The 19,640-nt window shown below is 37.8% G+C and overlaps 1 protein-coding gene and 1 long non-coding RNA gene across 3 annotated transcripts in view; one reads left to right on the plus strand and one right to left on the minus strand.

The window, feature by feature from the left end:
• Positions 1-5,488: 5,488 nt before the first annotated feature.
• Positions 5,489-19,640, plus strand: part of LOC107097738 (collagen alpha-1(I) chain-like) — a 20,025-nt gene continuing 5,873 nt past the window's right edge. Inside the window, exons 1-33 of one of the 2 annotated variants that reach the window (XM_015395015.1) lie at positions 5,489-5,725; positions 7,183-7,374; positions 7,620-7,642; positions 7,928-7,963; positions 9,032-9,124; positions 10,434-10,502; positions 10,593-10,637; positions 11,106-11,159; positions 11,233-11,286; positions 11,389-11,442; positions 11,539-11,592; positions 11,688-11,741; positions 14,089-14,133; positions 14,231-14,284; positions 14,382-14,426; positions 14,627-14,680; positions 14,827-14,925; positions 15,166-15,210; positions 15,372-15,470; positions 15,656-15,709; positions 15,793-15,900; positions 16,514-16,567; positions 16,666-16,764; positions 16,852-16,905; positions 16,994-17,092; positions 17,189-17,242; positions 17,348-17,401; positions 17,500-17,607; positions 17,688-17,732; positions 17,949-18,047; positions 18,145-18,252; positions 19,198-19,359; positions 19,452-19,505. In XM_015395015.1, coding sequence (XP_015250501.1) covers positions 5,644-5,725; positions 7,183-7,374; positions 7,620-7,642; positions 7,928-7,963; positions 9,032-9,124; positions 10,434-10,502; positions 10,593-10,637; positions 11,106-11,159; positions 11,233-11,286; positions 11,389-11,442; positions 11,539-11,592; positions 11,688-11,741; positions 14,089-14,133; positions 14,231-14,284; positions 14,382-14,426; positions 14,627-14,680; positions 14,827-14,925; positions 15,166-15,210; positions 15,372-15,470; positions 15,656-15,709; positions 15,793-15,900; positions 16,514-16,567; positions 16,666-16,764; positions 16,852-16,905; positions 16,994-17,092; positions 17,189-17,242; positions 17,348-17,401; positions 17,500-17,607; positions 17,688-17,732; positions 17,949-18,047; positions 18,145-18,252; positions 19,198-19,359; positions 19,452-19,505 — 2,403 coding nt within the window. In that variant the 5' untranslated portion in view covers positions 5,489-5,643. The remainder of the gene's footprint in view (positions 5,726-7,182; positions 7,375-7,619; positions 7,643-7,927; positions 7,964-9,031; positions 9,125-10,433; positions 10,503-10,592; positions 10,638-11,105; positions 11,160-11,232; positions 11,287-11,388; positions 11,443-11,538; positions 11,593-11,687; positions 11,742-14,088; positions 14,134-14,230; positions 14,285-14,381; positions 14,427-14,626; positions 14,681-14,826; positions 14,926-15,165; positions 15,211-15,371; positions 15,471-15,655; positions 15,710-15,792; positions 15,901-16,513; positions 16,568-16,665; positions 16,765-16,851; positions 16,906-16,993; positions 17,093-17,188; positions 17,243-17,347; positions 17,402-17,499; positions 17,608-17,687; positions 17,733-17,948; positions 18,048-18,144; positions 18,253-19,197; positions 19,360-19,451; positions 19,506-19,640) is intronic. The other variant, XM_015395016.1, reaches the window with a different exon arrangement.
• LOC107097739 lies at positions 5,594-18,148 on the minus strand. Its single transcript, XR_001481855.1, has 2 exons — positions 17,924-18,148; positions 5,594-5,820 (listed from the first exon to the last, which is right to left on the minus strand). It is a non-coding gene; the product is annotated as an uncharacterized LOC107097739 (long non-coding RNA).

Genomic DNA, 19,640 nt, shown 5'->3' on the forward strand with positions numbered 1-19,640 from the left:
CTTGAAAATCCTTAAATAGTACTTGAATCAATACCTTATAATACCTAAATGTAGAAAATTATTACAATTACATGATTTGAGTTGTTGTCATGCGGGAAGGTGAACATCTGCCCCAGTCTGAGTTTTTTTAAACAACCTTGCTCAGATTTTGCTCTCATCTGACCAGAACAACATGTTCACTTTTCGCAAACTACAAGCTGGACTTTTGATGACTTTCTTTATTCAATGACTTTCTTCCTGCTACTTTTCCTTAAAGGCCACTTTTCCCAAATGAGATGTTGATCTGTGCATTTTTCTCTAGTTATCCATCACATGATTTGTTAATGTAACATTAATGCTCTCTTGTCAGTTCAAAGTGACAGTTAAACCATACTGCTTCCTTTTCAGAAAATGGACAGAGGTCATAATGTGTAAGCCTGTCCCTGCTTACCTCTGACCATTCTGCTATGTGTTGTTCTTTCCTAAGCTTATTATCTGTAAGTGGAATACAAAGCAACACAGTTTTCAGAGGAACAGATAGAGATAGATACAAGGAAATCCCTGCACTGTTCAGAGGTCTGTTGATATTATAGTTATTATTGGCTTAAAATAATCAAAGCCGTTTATTTTGTTGCAGCACATCTCCCCTAAGTGTAACTCAAGGTTTACCTAGGCAATTCTTTTGTACCCCCACCCATAACTTTGTCTGCAGCGCCTGACTGGCTGCAGGTGAGCTGTAATTAAGCAGGGAGCAGACATTAGGGAGCAGATGAGCTGCAGGGAGAAACACAGCAGCAGCTTTCTACCATCTGATCCTGCAGCAGCAGACACGTAGTATAGTCTGACGCTCGCCAAGTAAGCTTCTAATTCACTCCTCCTCCTCGTTCTCTCTCTCTGTTATGCTCACACCCACCACACACACACTGTAGAAACCTTCACATTATCCATGTGTCTGCCTTTTCTTTTTTTTCTGTCACAGAAGACGGTGGAATGCAGTTTGTCTGTCAGGGCAAAAGAGAAGCAGGAAAAAAGAAAAAAAGAACGCCACCTCATCATTCTGTGATTCAACTTCCAGCTCTGATCTGATCAACACAATGTCACTAATCCAAGAACACATATCAAAAAGTATCCAAATGTAAAAAAAAAAATGTCTCCAATGGAGAAAATGGAACCAAACCAAATAACCTCTCAGCATACCTAATACCTTTATGTAACAAACAAAACACTTTTAATTACATCATGCTAATAATAGTGGTTTTTTATGAATATGGTCCAGGTTTTTGGACATGAAATTGCGTGAAACATTCACGCAATTCTAGGTGTGGAAGACAGTTCCTTCTAGGTGTGGAAGACAGTTCCTGTAAACAGAAATAAAATAAAAAGCTAAATGACACATCAGTCAGCAAAAGTTGTTTATAAAGGGGAATTATTAAGCCATTATTACTGATGGAGAAAATGTACAAGCCATATATACTGTATTTTTTGTTTTTATATAAAACTACACTACAGACATTGAAAAGACGACATGATTTACTTCCAAGCCAATCTACATTTGTTTGAAAAGTGAAAGGTGAAAAGCCGTAACTTTCAGATCGTTGAAAAGTCATTGAAAACTGGGTTTGAAAGCTTCTTTTCAACATCTATTGTTGGATTGCTGTAGGACAAAATCAGACCGACCAAACGCAGCCTATTTTTCAAAAACTGTTTCTGGACTAAATCAACGCTATGATAAACCAACCAGAACATCTACATGATTTCTGGTATTCGGGAGGCCTCATCTCAGCTGTCCTAAAAAATAGTGAACACGTTTTTTTTTTATAAAATTGAAAATAGAGAAAAATGCAGTCAATGAAATGCGGAATGTTCTTCAGAGAAAATGTGTGGCTTTTATTAAAGCTTTTAATTCAACCCTCGAAGGACTGATTTTTGGTGCCACCTCCAGCAGAGAGACCAGTCAGCCAAGGCCCCTCTCCCACCCTAGCTCGCTGTCTAAAAGCGGGTTCCCATCAATCTTCAGCTGTCCTTCTCCACTCTCCTGAGCTAACATCGTCAGACCGCCATATCTCCGGCGCTCCGGTGCTTTTGCTTAAAATTAGCATGGCCAGCAAAAGCAGTTTCCCCGGTCGGTGGAAGCATTATTGTTGATGAGCTGCTACTTTTATTTTGGTTTGCAGGAACTGTTTATGTGGCAGAGTAAGGACAAAAGGGTTGGGTTGGGATCTCTGTTCCTATGCATAGAGATTTGGCATGCACTCACCTAACATAGACCTACCTACAGCAATAACTCCAATAACAAACGATAATTTCATTCAAAATGTATTTATTAAAAATGCTTAACAATTCCTGTAATGAATGAAAAGCACAATGAAAGAAATAATGTATCATCTAAACATCCCTCACTTAACAATAAAATTTAACAATAACTCTCAATTCCCAATAACACATGATACTCAGCCTCAGTAATGAATTAAATAATGTCTGTTCTGTAGGCTTTTGGAAAAAATAAATTAACAAATGAGCTAATTAACAAAAAATACCTGTTGTGTAGCAAAAATTATTCAAAATGTACCAACAACGAACAAACATATCATTAGACTATCTTTACTTTCAGAGTCCAGGTGGCTTTTCAGATCCCTTGCAACTCCATTGGACACCGAGACATATGTGCACAAGGCCTCCCATTTGTCTCGACCCGGTCTGAAAGCGGGAAAACTCTTTTGTAAATCGTCGGTAAACATACATTTGCGCTTTTGCATGTTGTTGGCGTACTGACAGCCACGCAATCTATATTCTGATTAAGAACAGGGCTGCCCGCACTGACGCGGCTCAGGGATTACATCACACGCAGTGTCGTGCGCAGTGCCCTAGCGCCTGTAAATGTAATGGTCCGATTAAGGTAATTTAAAAAATCAGGACATTTCCTCACTTTCTAAAAAAAACCCGGGACGCCCGGGACAGGACGTGAAATAAGGATATTTCCCAGGAAATACGGACGTTTGGTCACCCTAATCACATTTAATGTATTTTTTATGCATTTGAGTCTTTAAAATACCTAAACTTGTACAAAAAGATTGTCTGCATCATTTCTAATCAGATGGTAGTATCCAAAAATAACTTAGTACTCATGTACCCATTTTACCAAATACTTTTTTTACTTTACTTAAGTCATTTCTTGAATACGTTTTTTTTTATACTTTTACATTTGAGTAAAAAGTAGTGCTACTCTTACTGAGTACAGTCTTTGGATTTTCGACCCACCTCTGATGTTTTATACTAAAAATACTAGTAAGAATATGTTAAAATAGTAGTACTGAGAAAAAAGTATGCAGACGGACAGCAGCCAAAGTTGGGTGTCTGATTAAAACTATTAACATGATGGTGGCAGCATCGTGCTGTTGGGATGCTTTCCTTTATCCAAGACAGGGAACCTTGTCTGATTTAATTGGAGAAAAAAAAACGTTTAGAACCTACCTTTTCGCAGGGACACAACTCTAAAGTTACTTAAAAGAATTGTAAAATCAAAGCGTGTTCGCATCAGTTATTTTTTCAAAAACAAAAACTTAATGTAAAGTAGATGTGTAAAGCTGACAATGAGCACCCAAAGTGATTACTGATTAATCCTGCTAATCGAACAACCACATTAAAATTGTAATCAAGCATTTTTTTATGTTAATAATTCTAAAAAATAAATAGAATAAAAAATAAATAAGTAAAAAAGCTTAAAGGGAATGAATGAGTATACAAAACAGTCTAATTGTTGGTTCAGATTCAATTGTAATTCAATGTAATTTCCTTCTGCGATTATTACAGTAGGTCTAATTCTGAAAACTAAAAACTTAAAGAATGTTGTGTAAAAGAAATGAAAAGATCCGGAAGCTTGGTAAAACAGAAGGAAAGCAAATGTAATTGAAGGTTTAGGTGATTAAAACGCTAAGATTATAAAATATGGACTGGCAGCGCCTTTGAGAAATTTTTTGGCACTGGCTTATACCCTCTGGACTAAGTTTCTGGTAAAAAGGCATCAAAATAAAGCAGTGAAATGTGCAGTTTTCTTTTATTGTTTTAGTTTGAAAGCTGATGGCCTAAATTAAAGAGTACATAATGATGTAAACTATGTCTTTTAAAATAAAATTCTGAACGGTCTTTCACAAAACCCCTCCTAAGACATTGTATTTGGAGGTCACTGGGTAAAAAGCTGCCTGCTGTTTGGGGGAAAACCTTATAAATGTTTGGAATGCTCAGGCGGTCATTTTTTGTTCAAGAGGAAGCAAATTAAACATGCACATAGGTGTAGCAACACAGTTCTTATATGTTTAATCTAATTTGAGCTCAGGGAAAGATTTATAGCGGTTTATTTTGTATCAGCAGTGAAGCAAAACAGACTCTAATTTTCACCAATCCTCTGGAAGAGACAAATCTTGCTCAGGATTCTTGAAAAAAAAGAATGGCAATGGTTCAAGACAATTAACTTTTAAAACAAAAATACAACCATTGCATTCTCTTATTTTAAGTGCATAATATCTAATTATCGTCTTTTAAGAGTAAAGGGTATTCCATTAGCAGATCATCTTATTTTCCTGCCCAAATTAACGATAAATACAATGATTCATTGCATTAGATGTTATGACATCTTGTTCTCATTTTTGTATTGTATGGTGAAAAAGATTTTTCAGATTAATGCAAGGTAAATAAATATATGTCATTATCCATCAATGCCACTACACTCTTGACTCACTGACCTAATCTGATCTTTTATTGTTAATAGGCGGTTACAAATGAACCTTTTCGATGCATTTCAAGACATGTTTAGTTGTCCATTAATCAAGGTACACTGAGAAAGAAAGACTTATCACTCATATATATTGCCAGAGAGTATTTTCAAAGTCTTCTAGCTGCAAATTAAGTTTTTAATACAAAAATATAGTTAAAACAAATTTAAATTGGATCACCCAAAGATGCTAATCAGATAAATGTAAGATGATGATTGTTTGTGAATTGTGAATCAAGGTAATGTGAAAAAGAAACACAGGCTAATTTCCCATATTTAGGCTATCTTAAAGCAGTGACAGTTGAAACTACACTCTTCTATGGGTTAAATCTCCATAAAACAATATACAAGGCAGTCCGAACTGAAAATAGCATGAAATCCAAGTAAATCAGAAGGTGAATCACAACCAAACAGAAATCTAGATTAAAAGCAGGGTTACTGAAGATGGAAATCCTCCTCTGCCTCTCCAGTGATCATATGGATCAAGTTTCCCCCTGCTCAAACCCCTCCTTCCTCAGATCCAGGCATGCTGTGCAATTATGGAAGGAGGGACATGCTTTTTCTCCTTCTATTTTTTTTTTTTTCCCTTTGAAGGAGATGTTCTTTCTTGTCTTCCCTAAACGTGAGCAGCAGCAACGGGCTAATGAGGGTGCACCCCCCCTTAGTCGGTCCTGTCCCAGTACCTCCCAGTTCTTTGGGCTCCCATATAAAAGCCCTTGTGGAAAATGAGTGCAGGCAGTAGGGAGTTTTCTGCTGGGGTCAGGAGGACTTTGGACAGACGCACGGATCCTGCCCCAAACACCCCTGTATGAGTGGAGTGTAGCAGAAAGAGAAAACATCCCCAACTTTTTTCCTCTTTTGCCTCAAAGAGTCTACATGTCTGGTGGCATCTAGACATGTTCAGCTTTGTGGATTTGCGGCTGGCGCTGCTGCTTGGCGCCACGGTGCTCCTGGTCAGGGCGCAGGGCGAGGACGACCGTAAGTTTCATCAGTTTGTTGGAGCCTCTCAACACTTTTCTCCCTTTTCATTAAAAAAAGGATGGATTTCTTCTTAATGGCTGGACGGCTGAGATCTTAGAAAGAGAAGAGGAGAATGCAAAATAATTTAAAAATTAGATCTCTAAAGGTTGGTAGTCTGTACAATAGACAGAACAGGGTGTGCGTAATCGATCGGGCATCTCAAAAAGGCCTCACTCTCTCCTCCTCCTCTTTGTTCTCATCTAGTACTCCCCCACTTTTCCAATGCATGCAGAGCAAGTTGCTGCAAGTTTTTTTTTTTACTTTTCTCCAGCTCAGTGGAATAAGTCAATGCACAGATGACATGTACAGAGCCTTCATAAAATTTAAAAAATTGTTTCTCCCATTTAATCAGTTTTACATTGCTTCCAGATTTCCACTAGATTTACATAAAAGTTATCTCATGCCTGATCGAAGTGGCAGTGCTATTCACAGCCCTTGATTCAGTAAGAACAAGGGAGTCACATGCTAAGGAAAATCAGGAGGGGAGAAGCAGGTTTAGTCTTGCCTGGTGGATAGATATAAACAACTTTACGTACATAAACCTACAACAATGCTTTGCTACTGAAAAGCCATCAGAAAGGAACATAAAACTGTTATCATCTGAGAAGACAAAGAAAACCAAATCAAATCTTGGGAGAGGGACCATGGAGTTGATATTCAGTTTTCCAGATGTTCCTCTTATCTGGAAAGGACTCAGCTGTCTATTTGAAGCAGATCGGCTGTGAGACTGAGAGTGAACTTATAGCGACACCCATAGGCTCCTCTGTGCATCCAGTAACATCTGGCTGCCACGTCAATTCCCCTCCTACACTGTTCTCCACTTTCTTTCCGCTCATTTTTTTTTGTCTGGCTTCCTTTGATTGCAAACACATGTGCAGAGTTTCCACCAGCCTCTGCCAAACTAGCAGTCTTTGGCCCTAGTGCTTTGCCTTCTCTGAGCTCAGCGCTTTGGCATGCCGCAAAATTTATATCTCCTCTGAAAGCAGAACTAGGACTGAAAATATTTTAGGTGGAAATTTTAGCTATGGCTTGCTGTACAGTTAGATAGATCTTGACACATAGGTAGATTGTAACCTCTCAGTCACCCTTGACCCGTTGGTCTCTTTCACATCTATGAACAGCCAAAAGTTTTTTGTCAAAAGCACTTTGTTAAATAAAAGATTCCATCCTGGAATAGCAAAGATATATTTCTTTTCTTTTCTAAAACTTTTTTTCTTCCTAAATGGATGAAGAAAGCTGATGTCACAATATCTACAAGTTAATTAAATTATTATTGAATCTTAAGTTATTCTCTGGTAAAATAATTAATTAAATAAATCAAACTTTAATTAAGTAAATCTATCTTCATAATAGGTTTTAAAATTTATATTTCTGACTACTACATATGTGTCTTTCTCTCTGTTGCCGCCCCTCAGGTACAGGTGCCAGCTGCACCCTTGGAGGCCAGGTGTTTGCAGACCGGGACGTGTGGAAACCAGAGCCATGTCAAATCTGTGTGTGTGACAGCGGAACTGTGTTGTGCGATGAGGTTATCTGTGAAGAGCCAGCTGACTGCCCCAACCCCATTGTACCTACGGGCGAGTGCTGCCCCGTTTGCCCCGATGATGGTACTACAGCTTTAAGTGTTTGCATGATTCTCATGAAATGTTGAACCTTTACGCTATACATTGCACCGTTTGCAAAGTTCCAAAACAAATTTTATTAATTCATCTTTTAAAAAAGATTAAACAACATTAGAGGTTTGCTTAATCTAAATTTAGGCCGACTATCATTATAATAAATAATTCTTTTATCTGCTAAATTTATATATTGTTTTATTGTACATTCCAAATTTTGTGTTTCTTCTTTTCAGGCTACCACTCTGCTCAGGTTGAGGTAAATGTGAAATTATTTATATTGATATCAATAAATCAATTGTTCAGATTAGATAAAAAAAAAAAACTGTTGGTGTTTTAGGAGCTGTTAAAAAATATTTTGTTATAAACAGTCTTTACTGAGATTAACTAGTATTTATTGAATAAAAAGTAAAAGTTTTATTTTTTTTTGCTGTTGTTTACACAGGCTAATGATATGTAGTAGAACAGCATCATGGACGTATATTTCTGTGTGTCAGTTTTCATATTATTATATGAAGACCAGTTTTGATGGTTTTGCCAACAGGGACCCAGAGGAGAACGTGGACCCAAGGGAGAAAGGGTATGTTTATAATTTTGTTTTCTCTGGATTTGCTCGATCCACAGCTTTAAATCTTGTCAGTGTGTATAAGTTCAGGCACGTTGACCAGATTCCTATGTCCTTAAGTTGGAGCCAAAATACCTTATTGACAATGCAGAAGAGGTTTCTTCATGTGTTCTTTTCCAATGATAGTGAGAATATGGCATTGAAAAAGTCTCCAACAGTGCAGGTTTAGTAACATGTTAACTGAATGTTTGTACTTTAATATAGTCCCTCCTGAAATTTGCACTAAAAGCTTCATTTGCACTTACTACATCTGTTTCTACCTTTATTAATAGTAAGCAAGTTACCTGAATGCAAAAAACATTACTAGTTACATTAACAAAATATTGGTACATAACATAGATGTGTTTGTCATTTTTATTTAACAAAATAAGACTTGAGTTTATTTACTCAAACGTATTTTTAGCATGTTAAGGGAAAGGGCTGGTTTTTGCTCCAAAAAATTACCATCAGAATATATTATGGAACGATAGGTTATAGAACAATAAATGTTGGTCCTTAACATACGATCATAATGGGCTATTGTGTGCACTTCTAAAATCTTTGAATAAATGATTTTAAATTATTATTTTGTTGTTTTTATGCAGCTAACTAGTTTTGTGGCAAGCTAGCAGCTAGTTATGCAAATGAACAAGCACATATATATGTTGGCAATATTATCTTACTGTAATTATTGTGAAATAGCTTAAATTAATGCTTTGCAGACTTGGCACATCTACTTCCTGTATGTTGATGTCACATGACCACAGCCTCTGTTTTTGTGCCTGATTATGCGGTGATTAGTGTAAAGAAGCAAACTGAGATTTTGGGATATTTCAAGTTTTGTTTTTTAAAGATGACAAGCTTTTACACAGACTATTACGATTATTATGGAATTTTAAAAAGCTGTTCCAAAAAATAGTTTTCAGGAAACTCAAAAAGGAAAACTTTGCCTTCTGTATTTCCATAAGTTGATCATGGCATCAATAATAGTAATTCAAATGACACTCTTGCCACGATTTTGAAATCTACTTTCTTTCTCTCTAGGGTCCTCCTGGTCCTCCAGGTCGAGATGGTCTTGACGGTCAGCCTGGACTGCCAGGACCTCCTGGCCCTCCTGGACCCCCTGGCCTCGGTGGAGTAAGTTGTCATGTTTTTTTTTTTTTTTTTTTCTTTGCATAATTTTCTGTTTTTACTAGTTTTGGGTTTAGAATGGGGAATTATGAGCCAATCTAGGCCGGTGACACCAATCACATTATATGTTTCCGTAAACTTGGTAATACCATAAAAAAAAAATTCTTTATTTCTTTTGCAAAAAACATTTTAAAAATCACATTTGTGAGCCGCCATGTTGTGCTTGTATTCTTATGTTTAACATTTGAGAAGACCTAAAGTTGCAAAAAGGATTTCCTGAAATTCCAAGTTGCCTTGTGGTATTTCATTTAGTATGAAACTGAATTACTTTTGGAGAGTTGGCATGTAAGTCTGATCTGATCTCAAAAATGAGTGTTTCATATTGAATTCTGCTTCAGGATATGTCATGGTGAGGATTTAATTTGTAGAGAAGGGGATGCAAAGTTTATTTTTGCATTCTCAATATTGTTTCTATTATTCTCAATATTGTTTCTATTATTATTATTATTATTATTATTATTATTATTATTATTATTATTATTATTATTATTATTATTATTATTTTTTTTATTATTATTATTATTATTATTATTATCTATTTTTTATATCAGTGCAGATTACATTTTCAAGTATAACTGGAAATTGCACAAAAGCATAAGAAAACCTGGAGCAAAATCTATGAGTTGCTGGGCTTTATTTACAATCTAACCTTGTGTAAACAATCAATCTTCAAGGCCCAAGATCATTTACCGTATTGTAGATTTCTATTGAAGCTTGGAAATTTTATATAAATTACATTTTCTGTCTTGCTAAGTGTGCTAGATGACTTAATGCAACATAATACTAGGCTAGAACAAAATCTTAAATTTTGTCTCAACCATAAGGTTTTGATAGATTAGGAATAATAACATTGCTAGCTTCCTTTTTCAATTTTAAATAGAACTTTATTTATCTACCTCCATCCCTATATTTTACATACTTAGTAACTACTAGAAGATCTGTTATAATTAGTGTCACTAACCTCAAGCCATGTCATAACTTGCACCATGCTTAGCTAAGTTAACAGCTAACATCTGTTTTATTTCATTGATCAGCCTCAACAGGCCAAATTTTTTATAGTTTTTAAATTGTTTTGGTCTTGTTAAATATTAATTAAAATTATCCCCACTAAATGTGTAGATTGGGGCTAGTTCTTGGTTTTGTTAATAAGCTGTATGAAAGTTTTTGGCAAACATTGCTCTTGGTGAATCGGTATAAGACGTTAAATGGATACAGATCTCTAAAACGACATGTCTGTTTTCTTTATGTGTTTTAGAACTTCTCCCCACAGATGTCTGGTGGCTATGATTCAAAATCCACTGTTATGCCTGTGCCTGGACCAATGGTAGGACATGCGCACTCAAAGAGGTTTCTATTTCTGTCCTTGTGCTTTAAGATGTTGGTGTTTCTAATCTCTTCCATGTTTGCCTAACAGGGTCCAATGGGACCACGTGGACCTACCGGACCTCCTGGTCCTGCTGTAAGTGCAAAACCTTCCTCCTTTTAGAGACAGAAATATAATGTTAACACTGATTGTCTCATTGCATTGGTCTTTTCAAAATTGATAATTTATTAATTCTCATTCTCATCCTCCATAAATTATATTTGTTAGCCCCAGCTTGATCTATCAAAGTTGGTTTAGAAATTTGTACAGTCAATACATGCTGGTTGAAATGACAACCCAAATCAGAACCACTCACTGTTGGCTTTTTCATCCCTGTTAATGATATGTATTTAACTTGCAACATGCTAACAATCAATTCAGCTTTAATCCAAACTGATAGGCCAACCTCGCAGCTAAGTAAATTAGACAAATATTTTATAAGCAGAAATTATTTTCCTGCTTAGCCTTAAGTTATTTTTTATAGCCTCTATAATTTAGATCAGCACTTTTAATAAATGGTAGTTAGACTTTTGATGATATTTGGGTTACTGTCTGTCCCTACAGGGATCCCCAGGACCCAGTGGCCCACCTGGTGAGCCTGGAGAGGCTGGAGCTCCTGTGAGTATTGAAAATAAATTCACATCTTTAATTATAACTTCTCTGTAGTTAGACTAACTGTGTCTTTTTTTAGGGCCCCATGGGTCCACGTGGACCTGCGGGACCTTCTGGAAAGAACGGAGAGGACGTAAGTGATCTGCTTGTATATTTTGGTGCACATATAAAGGATAGTTTAGATTGAAAGCTTAAAGAAGCAATGTATTTTTTCCTTATCTCGATCTGTCTTCAGGGGGAGGCTGGCAAACCTGGTCGCCCAGGTGAACGTGGACCTTCCGGACCACAGGTACATAACCTGTGAAATGTGTTTTTAAATACTTGGTGTAAATCAAAAGCTAAGAGCCCAGCAGTTTACTTTAAACCATCCCTGTCTTCGCTTCAGGGTGCTCGTGGTTTCCCAGGAACTCCCGGACTTCCTGGCATTAAGGGTCACAGAGTAAGTTAAGCCTTGTTTTATGATCCTACTCTTCCAAAACCCTGAGCAAAAGCAACTCATGAAGCTCATATTGATTTGACTATTTTTCTCTTCAGGGGTTCAGTGGTCTGGATGGTGCTAAGGGAGACACTGGTCCTGCAGGACCCAAGGTGATTGGTTCTTCACATATCAAATTTCTTTCATGTGGTGTCAAAATAGCCATTTGAAGTGATGCAAAGGTAGCTAGACTGGAAACAGAGCTGATTTAAAAAATAAAGTAATAAGTATGATTACAGAATGGTTGAAATTTGATCTCTAGAGCTTAATCCAGCAGTGAAAACACTGCAAGTATATGGCCCTTAATGGAGCTGACACTGATGTACTGATGAGACCAAATACTAATATTGCTGCTATGAATAATATCAATACCTGTCCTCATATGTATTGTGCTATCCATTTGATCCCATGAAAAACTGACTTCACAGCTGACATCTCTGCCTCAGACAAACACCCAAAAATACTCAATTATTATATCAATTTCACATGCAAAAACAAATATCACGTGACTTTTTTTTTACATGAAACACATACACAAATGCATCACGAACATAAGCTGTTGATACTGGTCAACTTTAACTGATGGAGCCAATACTGATGTTTTAAAAAACAAAATAACTAACATCAGCCATGTATCATGAATCCCTAGTCATTAGAAATAGGAAATGAAGGAATATTATTTGACAGAAATAACTCAGAGCAAAGATGAAGATATATTATTTAGAGATGTTAGGAATTTTATCCCCAAAAACAGACCTCATATGGCTCTAACAGTATTTATTAAAAGTTTTGAAGGCACCAGTCTTTTCTTATTTTTTTTTACAATGAAACTGCCGTTTTTTGTGATTTTGTGTATGTAGACAAATCTTCTAAGGCTTATATCCTAATCCTTCTGTATCAAACTCTTGTTAAAGCATAGACAATAAAAAAAAATATTTAATAGTATTTTGAGAAAAAACAACTTTTTGAGCTTGGCTGAATGTTAAAAAAAAAAAACTAGTGTATTTGCAAAACACTTTGGAACACAAATTGACGGTTTCAATTTATAAAATATAAGTAAGTCTTTTGACATCTTCTAATTCCTCTCAGTCTAATACCCTCATGTCATTAACCACTGCCGGCAGCTAATAGTTTCAGTCAGAAACCACTGTCAAACCCATACATGAAGATGTAACTCTTGTGTGGTTTTGAAGTGGTCTTGATCAATAAGCCAAAATCTTTCCTCTAGCTTTAGGTTGTTTTGCTAGTTTTCTGCCAGGGTCCTTCTGAAAGCATATTGTAACAATATACAAGACATTCATTACCCTTTATTTTGTCATTTACTGTATGTTTATGTATCTACTGATAGCCAAGGTTTTATCTAACAGTCAGTTGGGAATAACCTGGTTGGTGCTACAATAAGATATTCCTGGGTCAAATCCTGCTATCTCTGGTAACCACCAGAGACACCCTTAGTCAGAGAGTTTAACAAACACTGGTTGTCAGCAGGCATCTTTTTATGACAGTTTAAGTTTGCCTGGTCCTTGTCTTTTAGTGGGATCAAAAATGATGCCAACTATTAGAAGCCTTCCTGTCCAAAGTTAGCCTAAACAAATACATGTGTGGTCAGCATTGATTAAACCATATGATCATACCCAACCACATTAACTAATTTTTTGCTTTGTTAACAGGGAATGCAAAACTGTCTTTTATTTCTCAATTCCCTGGTTAAACTGTAAAACAATTGCAGTTGGGTTCACTAAATTCTGAACACTCGTTCATACTTTGATAATAAGACCTTTTTCAATCCATTAGTCCTTTTTGTGTCAATGGGGAGGTGCAGCCGAGTGGTTAGGGCATTGTGCTGGGATTCTAGATGTTCTGAGTTCGAGCCCCACTCCCACAGACTGCCAATCTGTGTCCCTGAGCAAGACCCTTAACCCCACAATGCTCGCTGGGCGCTGCACATTCGCAGCCCACTGCTCCACAAAGGGATGGGATAAATGCAAAGAGTTAATTTCGTGGCTCTGTACTTGTGACAGTGTAATGACAATTAAGTTGAATTCTATTATATTTATTCTATTAAAGTTTTCTTGAAATTCTTGAAAGGATAACTTTAGCCCTGTTGGAATCAAAGTACAATATTACCTTCAGTAGCTTTCATTGAAGAGATTTACATATTTGCAGTCTCTTAGTTTTTTAGGCTTCATTTACAAAGAGGTTATCAAACATTTCCCCCAAATAGACAAAAGTCCATATCAGCTTAAGGTGACTAAGAACTAAGGTTACTAAATGGTGATCTAAATTTGTAGTGCAAGGTAAAACAAAAGGCGAAAGAATTCTAGTTTTACTGGGTATCTCAATTTAGCAGCCTGTCTGCTCATAATAATTTGTTAGATTGGTCAGATTGTTTATCAATTTAGATGTAGTGTTTTGTTTATGTCCATTAACATTCTCTCTCTGTCTTTGTTCTAATTTAAGGGTGAGGCTGGAGCCCCTGGTGAAAATGGAACTCCTGGTGCAATGGTGAGTGAAAGAGGAAGCTTTTTATGCTGGAACTGCTTGTCCTTGACCACTTCCCTTTGACTGATAGATAAATGCATTTTAAACTGTTTTCCTAAAGGGACCTCGTGGTCTGCCTGGTGAGAGGGGTCGTGCTGGTCCTCCAGGAGCTGCTGTGAGTTCACACACAATCACAGCTGCAATATGTTATATAGATTATTGACCAATTTATGAACAAGCACCAACCAACCATTTTTGTGTGTCTCAACCAGGGAGCTCGTGGTAACGATGGTGCTGCTGGTGCTGCTGGACCTCCGGTATGCCTTAGATGCTCTGGCAGTTGACCTAACTTAAAAATGGCCATTTTTATTACAGCTCAAATCTGAGAATAAAAAATAAAACACACTGCTTTTTTTCTATATCTGCTAAATTAAAGGAGCTTTACTGTGTAACATAAGTTAGAACCAACATAAAAGGATGAGCTGCTTTTGTTCAAGTTTTGTTTGTCTGCTTTCAGGGTCCCACTGGCCCTGCTGGACCTCCTGGATTTCCAGGTGGCCCAGGACCCAAGGTAAGATTTTGCCTAAAATCATCCGATCGGCATATATAACTAGTTCTCCATGAAGAGGTCTACCTAAATGAATACATTTGAATTGAAAATTGGATTGAAGTTCTAAACCACTAACTGGTTCTGGTTCTTGTTTTCTATCCACCCAGGGTGATGTTGGAGCACAGGGTGCACGTGGACCTGAGGGACCTGCTGGAGCCCGTGGAGAACCTGGTAACCCTGGACCCGCTGGCCAGGCTGGACCATCCGTAAGTATTAGGCTCTTAACTTGAGGTTAATAAAAGTTATATTGAACCTTTAATCAAGACCAAATTAAATATCTGCTGATTATTTGAAGCAAAATAATAATATATATATATATATATATATATATATATATATATATATATATATATATATATACATATACATATAATATATAATTCAATTTAGAATGTATAAATGTAAATATGTGATTTGAAATTATTTAATTTTTCTTTTCCTTTTAGGGAAACCCTGGAGCTGATGGTGCGCCTGGTGCTAAAGGAGGCCCTGTAAGTTTTTGCGTTATGCATTTACCTTTATCCAACCATAAATTTAAGAGTTCCTAAAAGCTCACACCAGTGTTGCTTTAACAGTAGTTTCAGTCAGAAAGCACTGTCAAGCCCATACATGAAGATACAACTCTTATGTGAATGTTTGCTGACCCCTGCAGGGTGCCCCTGGTGTTGCTGGTGCTCCTGGTTTTCCTGGACCACGTGGACCCCCAGGACCTCAGGGTGCAGCTGGTGCTCCTGGACCCAAGGGAAACACTGTAAGTTGAGTTCTTAAGACACAACTCAGAGCTACCCATTTGACTACAAAAACAAATGTTTCCTCATTAACTGTTTGATATTGAAAAAAAGGGAAACAATGAACAGAGATTTATTTATTCTCTAATAAAAACCGTAGTTTGTTGGTAAATTGTATATGTTGTTTAAATTTTAATGTGTCTTTTAGGGTGAAGTTGGTGCCCCAGGATTCAAGGGAGAGCCCGGTGCTAAGGGAGAGTCTGTAAGTTCACAAATAGAACAAAGTTTTTAATATATAATCAATATATTTAGCCATTGATCTAATTGATTTTGTTTTTTTTCCAGGGTGCCCCAGGTGCTCAGGGACCCCCAGGACCTGCTGGTGAGGAAGGCAAGAGAGGAGCCAGAGGAGAACCTGGTGCTGCGGGCGCTCGTGGAGCACCTGGAGAACGTGTATGCACTAATTCTAAATGTGTTTCTGTTTTATTTTTTGAGAGAGGGGGATCACACCTGGGGTGCTAAAAGTCAACGTGGAAATATAGCTTTCCTCTTTATTCATATTATTTCTGCATTTCTAACTATAAATCTTTATATCTTTGTTGATATTTCAGTGCCCTTTGTGTCAAAATTACAAACAACACACTCTGAGCCAATTCAATTTTCTCTCCCCTATACAGTACAAGGGGTCAAACTGCTCTTTTATAAATAAGTATGGGCCCTTATAGAGCACAACAGATTTTCTCTCCTTTTTTGGGTAGGGGGGGGTCTACTAAGATAAATTACATAACAGGTTTAGAAGTATTGGATAATTTATCTTAATTAAGGAGGTAATTTCTATCTGTAAGTGCCCTGATTAACAGTCCTGTGATTTCTAATAATGTAGTTATACAGTGTTTAGTACTCAATTCTTGTTTTTAGAAACCTCTTTTTGCAATGAGGAGTTACTTCTGCTTTAATTCTGTTTTGAACAGCTTCCACCAGAGGGTGGTGCTGTAAACATGTAGCCAAAGTATGACATAATTCATTCCAGGTTTATTTTGATTATTTTGTTTAATTCTGCCTATAGGGTGCCCCTGGTGGTCGCGGTTTTCCTGGTGCCGATGGCCCGGCTGGACCCAAAGTAAATCACACAATCAAACACCATCTAATATGTTGAATGATTAAAACAACTAAATAGCAAGTTCCTATTGTCAAATTCCTTCCTGTTCCTGACTCTAGGGTGTAAATGGTGAGCGTGGTGTTCCTGGTCCTGTTGGACCTAAAGGTTCCACCGGTGAGCCTGGTCGCACTGGTGAGCCTGGTCTCCCTGGAGCTAAGGTACAAATAAATAATTGTTTGGCCTTTCTGCTTTTACCAGTGTGACACGCTGACCATGTCATCTGATCTGCAATCCTTGTTCCGTAGGGTATGACTGGCAGCCCTGGCAACCCTGGACCTGATGGCAAAATGGGAGCTCCTGTAGGTTTATGCCCTGCATATTCCCCATCAAACCGCTTACATCTTGCTGCTGAAGTAAAGTTAATTCATGGTCAAACTTTCCACACAGGGAGCCCCTGGACAAGATGGACGCCCTGGACCCCCTGGACCTGTTGGAGCAAGAGGTCAACCTGGAGTCATGGGATTCCCTGGACTAAAGGGAGCCGCTGTGAGTGTTGTTTGAAAAGATTCACACTGTCAGCTCACTGACATATGCTGCAAGTAAATCTTCATCATATGGCTTCTTTTATTTGTACTTCTCTAGGGTGAGGCTGGAAAGCCCGGTGAAAGAGGAGTAATGGGACCCACTGGCCCTGCTGTAAAGAACCCATATTTTACTCACATTTGATTTTTTTCAAAGGCATTCTTGTCATTTAGATAGGGTGTATCTCTCAGTTTTAAAACCTGCAATCTTTTGCATTAGGGAGCTGCTGGAAAGGATGGTGATGTTGGTCCTCAGGGTCCTCCAGGACCAGCTGTAAGGAACACCTGTATAGTTTGCTTTACTACCCTTTCTACAGTACTTGCATGACACATTGCTTAATGTTGCAAAAATGTCTGTTTGTCCATCGCCAGGGTCCTACTGGCGAGAGAGGAGAAACAGGACCTTCAGGAGCCCCTGGATTCCAAGGGCTTCCTGGTCCTCAGGGTGCCGTTGGTGAGAGTGGCAAACCTGGAGAGCAGGTGCATATTCAGATAGAAGTTAACCTTAAAAAATTCTTCTAAGCAGAAGTTCACCCTTCTCATAGCTATCTTTTATCTAGGGTCTGCCTGGTGAGCCTGGAGCTGTGGGACCTGCTGGACAAAGAGTAAGCCTTTCTTAATCAATGTTTTCATAGCTAATTGGAAGGATAGAAAACGGTCTTTGGAGTTTTTTTTGTTTTTTTTTTTACACCTGTTCATAGGGTAAAAGAATACTTTAGCATCTAGCAATGTTTAGCTTGTTGACTAGCAGGCTAATGTTTTCTTTAGCAGTGACATGGTTTATTTTGACCCTTACCTAAGTTTCTTCATGATCTCCTCAGGGTGACAGAGGATTCCCTGGTGAACGTGGTGCCCCTGGCCCTGTTGGACCTGCTGGTGCCCGAGGATCTCCTGGTTCTCCTGGTAATGATGGTGCTAAGGTAAAGGGTAATTTAATTGATTTGTGACTTTAAGTAAAATAATGTTCAAGTAAGCCTACCTGTTAACCAGTCTTTGATTTCCTCCATTTGTCATTAGGGAGAACCTGGAGCCCCTGGTACTCCAGGAGCTATGGGTTCCCCTGGACTGCAGGGAATGCCTGGTGAGCGTGGAGCTGCTGGTCTTCCAGGACTGAGAGGAGATAGAGTGAGTTATTAATGCATCATTCTCAATATTTACATCCACATCTCATCATGTATAAAATTAATCTATATGAAATTATTTTATGACTAGCATGTGGTATGTGGTCCCCTATTCCAAAAAATCCAGCTTGGTTTCTAAAATATTTATTTGAAAACCAGTAATTAGGTCTTTGCTTGTAGATATTATCACTTGGATTTGGGGCCCACCGTTACTTTCAAAGCCTGCATCAGCTTTGTCTCCAGTTCACTGCAATTACTTCCCTGGACCATATTTGACAGATTTTCTAGATTTTTGTCTGTTGTCTTGTCATTGTGAAATAGTTAATGTCACACTAGCAAAAAAAAACCTTAGACTTATGCTGGAACATTGATGACACAATGTTCATTAGCTGCCTACACAGGACATTTTTCTCAGTAAAATGTATTTAGACTGAAGGACATTTTGCTAAGAAACAGATTATTGGTCATTCTCTTAAAAAAAGTAAAAATACTGTTGTTTAATCTATTAGAAAGAGCAGAATTTCCTCAAGTAAGAGTTAGGTAAATTAAAAGTTAAACACATTCATTGGCAAGAGTTTGGCTTTAGCAAAACCTAATTAGCACAGTGCAGGGTTACCAGAAAGATGCATGGGAGAAAACAGATTTTAATATTTATTCCAGTTCTAACCTTTATATTGATTTTCTAAAATGTTGCTCCAATTCTTTCTCATAATAACACATTATAAATTCAATTTGAATTGGAAAAAATATTAGGAACATGTTTTTAACTCTTGGAAATGACTGCAGTAAACACCAGCCAGTAACTGGTGCTATCCTCACCCCGGAGGAGTCCTTCCCTTCACCATGATACCTGAATGGTGTATTAGAACACAGATTTCTATTACAATGATAGATATGCCTCATTTTGCTAACAACCTTTTTAACAAGCTATCCTCATCCAATAATCAAGGGGGACCAAGGAGCTAAGGGTGCTGATGGAGCACCAGGTAAAGATGGGCCCCGTGGCTTGACTGGACCAATCGGACTTCCCGGACCTGCTGGAGCACCTGGAGATAAGGGAGAGTCTGGTCCCGCTGGACTTCCCGGACCTGCTGGTGCACGTGGAGCCCCTGTATGTAAAGGCTTTGTGGTTGTCCTCCAAAAAGTTGTACCACAACCTTCTTATTATTGAAAATCTTGCTGACCGTACTCCATCTGTTACAGGGTGAGCGTGGTGAATCCGGACCCCCTGGACCTGCTGGATTTGCTGGAGCTCCTGTAAGGCTCAGTTGCTCACAACTTTCTTTCTCTCTCTCTCTCTTTCTTTCTTTCTTTCTTTCTTTCTTTCTTTCTTTCTTTCTTTCTTTCTTTCTTTCTTTCTTTCTTTCTTTCTTTCTTTCTTTCTTTCTTTCT

Source organism: Cyprinodon variegatus, unplaced genomic scaffold, assembly GCF_000732505.1.
Source record: "Cyprinodon variegatus isolate N-32 unplaced genomic scaffold, C_variegatus-1.0 Scaffold719, whole genome shotgun sequence".
Lineage (NCBI taxonomy): Eukaryota > Metazoa > Chordata > Actinopteri > Cyprinodontiformes > Cyprinodontidae > Cyprinodon > Cyprinodon variegatus.